The 7,500-nt window shown below is 35.3% G+C and overlaps 1 protein-coding gene across 1 annotated transcript in view; it reads right to left on the bottom strand.

Annotated features, from left to right (window-relative positions):
- LOC128667098 (tenascin-X) overlaps positions 1-7,500 on the bottom strand; it is a 134,120-nt gene that overhangs the window by 112,319 nt on the left and 14,301 nt on the right. Inside the window, exon 2 of the mRNA XM_053721991.1 lies at positions 3,606-3,841. Coding sequence (XP_053577966.1) covers positions 3,606-3,810 — 205 coding nt within the window. The 5' untranslated portion in view covers positions 3,811-3,841. The remainder of the gene's footprint in view (positions 1-3,605; positions 3,842-7,500) is intronic.

Below are 7,500 nucleotides of genomic sequence, written 5' to 3'. Positions count from 1 at the left end.
TGTATAATGATGTGAGCATCTATACACTGATAATGATCACACTGCACTGTATAATGATGATGAGTATCTATACACTGATAATGATCACACTGCACTGTATAATGATGATGAGTATCTATACACTGATAATGATCACACTGCACTGTATAATGATGTAGAGTATCTATACACTGATAATGATCACACTGCATTGTATAATGATGATGATTATCTATACACTGATAATGAGCACACTGCACTGTATAATGATGATGAGTATCTATACACTGATAATGATCACACTGCACTGTATAATGATGATGAGTATATATACACTGATAATGATCACACTGCACTGTATAATGATGATGAGTATCTATACACTGATAATGATCACACTGCACTGTATAATGATGATGAGTATCTATACACTGATAATGATCACACTGCACTGTATAATGATGATGAGTATCTATACACTGATAATGAGCTTGCTGCACTGTATAATGATGATGAGTATCTATACACTGATAATGATCACACTGCACTGTATAATGATGTGAGTATCTATACACTGATAATGATCACACTGCACTGTATAATGATGTGAGCATCTATACACTGATAATGATCACACTGCACTGTATAATGATGATGAGTATCTATACACTGATAATGATCACACTGCACTGTATAATGATGATGAGTATCTATACACTGATAATGATCACACTGCACTGTATAATGATGTAGAGTATCTATACACTGATAATGATCACACTGCATTGTATAATGATGATGATTATCTATACACTGATAATGAGCACACTGCACTGTATAATGATGATGAGTATCTATACACTGATAATGATCACACTGCACTGTATAATGATGATGAGTATCTATACACTGATAATGATCACACTGCACTGTATAATGATGTAGAGTATCTATACACTGATAATGATCACACTGCATTGTATAATGATGATGATTATCTATACACTGATAATGATCACACTGCACTGTATAATGATGAGTATCTATACACTGATAATGATCACACTGCACTGTATAATGATGTGAGTATCTATACACTGATAATGATTACATTGCACTGTATAATGATGATGAGTATCTATACACTGATAATGATCACACTGTACTGTATAATGATGATGAGTATCTATACACTGATAATGATCACACTGCACTGTATAATGATGATAAGTATCTATAAACTGATAATGATCACACTGCACTGTATAATGATGTGAGTATCTATACACTGATAATGATCACACCTCACTGTATAATGATGATGAGTATCTATACACTGATAATGATCACACTACACTGTATAATGATGTGAGTATCTATACACTGATAATGATCACACTGCACTGTATAATAATGATGAGTATCTATTCACTGATAATGATCACACTGCACTATATAATGATGATGAGTATCTATACACTGATAATGATCACACTGCACTGTATAATGATGATGAGTATCTATACACTGATAATGATCACACTACACTGTATAATGATGATGAGTATCTATAAACTGATAATGATCACACTGCACTGTATAATGATGATGAGTATCTATACACTGATAATGATCACACTGCACTGTATAATGATGATGAGTATCTATACACTGATAATGATCACACTGCACTGTATAATGATGATAATATCTATACACTGATAATGAGCACACTGCACTGTATAATGATGATGAGTATCTATACACTGATAATGATCACACTGCACTGTATAATGATGTGAGTATCTATACACTGATAATGATCACACTGCACTGTATAATGATGTGAGTATCTATACACTGATAATGAGCACACTACACTGTATAATGATGATGAGTATCTATACGCTGATAATGATCACACTGCACTATATAATGATGATGAGTATCTATACACTGATAATGATCACACTGCACTGTATAATGATGATGAGTATCTATACACTGATAATGATCACACTACACTGTATAATGATGATGAGTATCTATACGCTGATAATGATCACACTGCACTGTATAATGATGATGAGTATCTATACACTGATAATGATCACACTGCACTATATAATGATGAGTATCTATTCACTGATAATGATCATACTGCACTGTACAATAATGATGAGTATCTATACACTGGTAATGATCACACTGCACTGTATAATGATGATGAGTATCTATACACTGATAATGATCACACTGCACTGTATAATGATGATGAGTATCTATACACTGATAATGATCATACTGCACTGTATAATGATGTGAGTATCTATACACTGATAATGAACACACTACACTGTATAATGATGATGCGTATCTATACACTGATAATGAGCACACTATACTGTATAATGATGATGAGTATCTATACACTGATAATGATCACACTGCACTGTATAATGATGATGAGTATCTATACACTGATAATGATCACACTGCACTGTATAATGATGATGAGTATCTATACACTGATAATGATCACACTGCACTGTATAATGATGTGAGTATCTATACACTGATAATGAGCACACTACACTGTATAATGATGATGAGTATCTATACGCTGATAATGATCACACTGCACTATATAATGATGATGAGTATCTATACACTGATAATGAACACACTGCACTGTATAATGATAATAAGTATCTATACACTGATAATGATCACACTGCACTGTATAATGATGTGAGTATCTATACACTGATAATGATCACACTGCACTGTATAATGATGATAATATCTATACACTGATAATGATTACACTGCACTGTATAATGATGATAATATCTATACAATGATAATGATCACACTGCACTGTATAATGATGATGAGTATCTATAAACTGATAATGATCACACTGCACTGTATAATGATGATGAGTATCTATACACTGATAATGATCACACTGCACTGTATAATGATGATGAGTATCTATACACTGATAATGATCACACTGCACTGTATAATGATGAGTATCTATACACTGATAATGATCACACTGTACTGTATAATGATACTAAGTATCTATACACTGATAATGAACACGCTGCACTGTATAATGATGATGAGTATCTATACACTGATAATGAACACACTGTACTGTATAATGATACTAAGTATCTATACACTGATAATGAACACACTGCACTGTATAATGATACAAAGTATCTATACACTGAGTATCTATACACTGATAATGATCACACTGCACTGTATAATGATACTAAGTATCTATACACTGATAATGAACACACTGAGTATCTATACACTGATAATGAACACACTGTACTGTATAATGATACTAAGTATCTATACACTGATAATGAACACACTGTACTGTATAATGATACAAAGTATCTATACACTGATAATGATCACACTGAGTATCTATACACTGATAATGAACACACTGCACTGTATAATGATACTAAGTATCTATACACTGATAATAAACACACTGCACTGTATAATGATACTAAGTATCTATGCACTGATAATGAGCACATTGCACTGCTGACTGATTATTTGTATAGTTATAAACAGTACATGCATGTACTTACCTGCACCCGTTTGCCCACTTGCACAACAAGGTTGACTGCACTGTCCCTTAATATCCCTCACCAACTTTTCCAAAATTTCTAGGCGTTTCAGAAGATCCCGAACCCCATTTCCATCCGCACAGCCTGGCTGACTTGGAGAGGTAGGTACAGAGAGAGTATCTAGCGAAAAGAGTGCCAGGAAAAACAGGGGCAGGAGAGATGGCATTTTGAGAGAGAGGGGATTGCAGCTGAATATCCTATGAAAGGGGTTTGGAGAACAATACAGTAAAAATGAAAGGGGAGAGCCCCAGGATATGGGGGGGGGGTGGATATAGAGATTTGTTTTTAGAAGGAAAAAGATGTAGATACAGGTAAGATGGGGTGGAGGGTGGTTCAGCAGAGAGATTTAGGGAGGGGGAAGGAAAAGAGATAATTGCAGACAATTAGAGAGGGTTTTATATGACATTCATATGTTGGTATTATTTATCGGTATGGTAACAGTGCAGACCTCCATTAACCCCTCCCATTCCACAAAGAACAAACAGCTGGAGTAAATCCACCTCAAACATTGTTTTCACTCAATTTTATCCCAAAAATTGCATCTCATAAATATTTACAGAAGCAAAGAGTAAACTCCCTCTGTTTCCAATCCAGCAAACATCAAGGACGCTTAGCCGAACAGAAAAAGCGATTTTTTTTTTACTATGTACCGATAAAGCATGAGCAAAAAAATACCATAAAGGGACATTAAAGGAATATTATTTTCGTTCATGATTCAGCATACAATTTAAAAAAAATCCATTTGTCTTCTATTATCTAATTTTCTTCATTCTCTTCGTATCCTTTGTTGAAGAAGCAGCAATGCACTACTGGGAGCTATCTGGACACATTGGTTGAGCCAAGAACACGATTTTTGCAGCAACCAAACAGCACCTCCTGAACATTCCTAGGTATGCTTTTCAACAAAGGATACCAAGTGAACAAAACAAATGAGATTGAAGTAAATTGGAAAGATGTTTAAGATCCCATGCTCTATCTGAATTGTGATAGGAAATTTGGGTTTCATGTCCCTTTAATAGGTTTTATTTATACACCAGAAATAATTATTTGCATTGCAAAGATCTATGTACAAAATAAGCATTTAAACTGTCATGGTGTTAGTAAAGTTTGCATTGTCTTATAAAATTGTTGCCAATCAGGGACAGATTTAAATGAGCTCCTGCACATCTCAGCCGGTAACTGTGCAACAAGCAGGGGAGTCAGTGTTCTGTATTCCCCAAAATGCACTCTAGTTTTTTGTTTGTTTGTTTGTTTGTTTTGGGGGGGGGGGGGGTTAATGGTAAAAAAAATGACAAATTTACATGTTTAAATTACAGAAAAAAGAAGCAAAATAAATAAAATGCATTGAACATTTTGGGTCAGATTGCAAGTGGAGAAATATTTAATACTCCCGCTCGAGGGATAACGTCGCTACAAGTAAGCTTTTTGCATGCGCCGGGTAGTGCTCATATTATAAGTAGAAAGTAAACTGTTTTCGCTCACTCGCGCACTAACACAGTACAGGTGGCCCTCGGTTTACAACGGTTCAATTTACACCGTTTCAGAATAACAACCGTTTTTCCAGTCATGTGACTGCTATTGAAAAGCATTGAGAAGCAGTATATTGATTAAAATAGCCAGTAGGTGGAGCTGTCCGCTTGTGTTGCAGCAAAGCCAGCAAGCTGAAATTAATCAGTTTAACCAGACCTGAGCTATCGAGCAGATTTCAAAGGAACAAGATCTTCCTGTCTATAAATCAGTCCAGATTGGAATGCATAGAAAGAGCTATTTGCAGAAAAATGCAAGTAAAGTCTGTGCTGTGTGATTATTTTATTAGGTTTATAATGCTGTTTAGCAAATGTTTTTGTTCATTTAACTTAGTTTAATTAAATATTCTGTGTTGTGTGATTATTTTATTAGGTTTATAATGCTGTTTAGCATTTAAAGTCTTCATTTCAACTAAACCATAGTCAAAGCTGAACTCGTGAAACAGCCCCATGCTTCTCCAGATGAGAATAAGGCCAGTGATTGGAGCAAATGCATGCCTGCTCTTGATTGGCTCAGCTGCTGTATCCACCTCTGGAGTGGCATTTGAACATTTAATGGTTCCCAAACTACATGAAATATTAATAGACTTTTCAATTTATCTAATTCTCTTGGTATCCTCTGTTGAAAAAGCATACCTAGGTAGGCTCTCTAGCAGCAATGCACTACTGGAAACTATATGGTGATTGGTGGCTACACACATATGCCTCTTGTTCTCGGCTCACCAGATATGTTCAACCCAGCTCCCAGTAGTGCTTTAATGCTCTGGAGCTCACTTAAACTATGCGTTTAACCAGGGGTCAAGTCCTACAAAAAGTGTGGGAACTCACCACTCCCTCACAATTAATATTGTTTTATATACACACACGCACTGTATATATATATATACATATATATATATATATATATATATATATATCCAATAAGGGACTGCACTCGCTGGATTTGGTTAAAGAAACCTTTATATCTTTATTATGGTAACGTTTCAGGGTTCACAGACCCTGTGAACCCTGAAACGTTACCATAATAAAGATATAAAGGTTTCTTTAACCAAATCCATCGAGTGCAGTCCCTTATTGGATATAGACTTTATACTTGATTGACTTTGCACCCTGGTGGATGACCACACAGCATTGGGAGTGCAGACACACACGGTGGATATATATATATATATATATATATATATATATATATATATATAGATATATATAAAGTAGATAATCTACACACTTTGGTTAATGAAAGCAAATTAAAACCAATGAAGGGTTGAATGGTTGCTTTTGGGCCTGAGAATCCTCCTCTGTCACAGAGTCTCACCCATTTAAATAACCCAGGAGCAAGACACACAGAAATGGAAGCACCAGGTGTGCCACACAGTGCAGGGTGATCACACAGCAGGACTGCTTACAGGCTTGCATTCAGTGTATTGTAGGAAGTGTTACTGTTCATTACTAGAGGATCTCACTATCCCTCTAACCAGACTGTGCTCAAGCTCCTCCCACCAGCAGCAGCAGTGTTTACTGAAGCATTTCTGTTCTCTGTTCCTCCTTCAAAAATAGTGCAGGAACTCTGTTCCCATGCTTTCCCGCTCAACTTGACCCCTGTGTTTAACCCCTGCAAATGGGTTAAAGACATAACTATATGCTAGCAGCATTGCAATAATAAAAATATGTAACACATTAGAGCACTTTTAAAGGGACACTCAAATCAAAATTAATCTCTCACGATTCAGATAGAGCAGCAATTTTAAACAACTTTCCAATTTACTTACATTAACAAAATGTGCTCAGTCTTTTTATATTTACACTTTTTGAGTCACCAGCTGCTACTGAGCATGTGCAAGAGTCACAGAATATACGTGTGTGCATTTGTGAATGGCTGATGGCTGTCACATGATACAGGAGTGGAAATAGACAGGACTTTGAAAAAAAAATCTTTGAAAAAAAATCTACTTATTTGAAGTTCAGACTAAGTGCTATTGCATTGTCTTTTTATCATGCACGTGCTGATTATGCAAATCTACTGTTTTTACTGGTCCTTTAATGTACTTTTAACAAAACTAACAAAATACAGCATTTTATTTTACTCTAGAATATTGTTTTAAGGCAGGGGTGAATTTATGTATATTAAAGGGACATAAAACCCCACATTTTTCATTCATGATTTGGATAGAGTATTAGAGAATACAATTTTAAACACTTTCAAATTTTCATTTATTTTGTTATCCTTTGCTAAAGGAGCATCAGTGCAATGCTGGGAGCTAGCTGAACACATCTAGTGAGCCAATCACAAGAGGTAAATATGTGCAGGCACCAATGACTAGCTAGCTTCT

The sequence above is a fragment of the Bombina bombina genome, chromosome 7, assembly GCF_027579735.1.
Source record: "Bombina bombina isolate aBomBom1 chromosome 7, aBomBom1.pri, whole genome shotgun sequence".
NCBI lineage: Eukaryota > Metazoa > Chordata > Amphibia > Anura > Bombinatoridae > Bombina > Bombina bombina.
The sequence above is the reverse complement of the archived record's forward strand: the minus strand, read 5'-3'. Positions and strand labels throughout refer to the sequence as shown.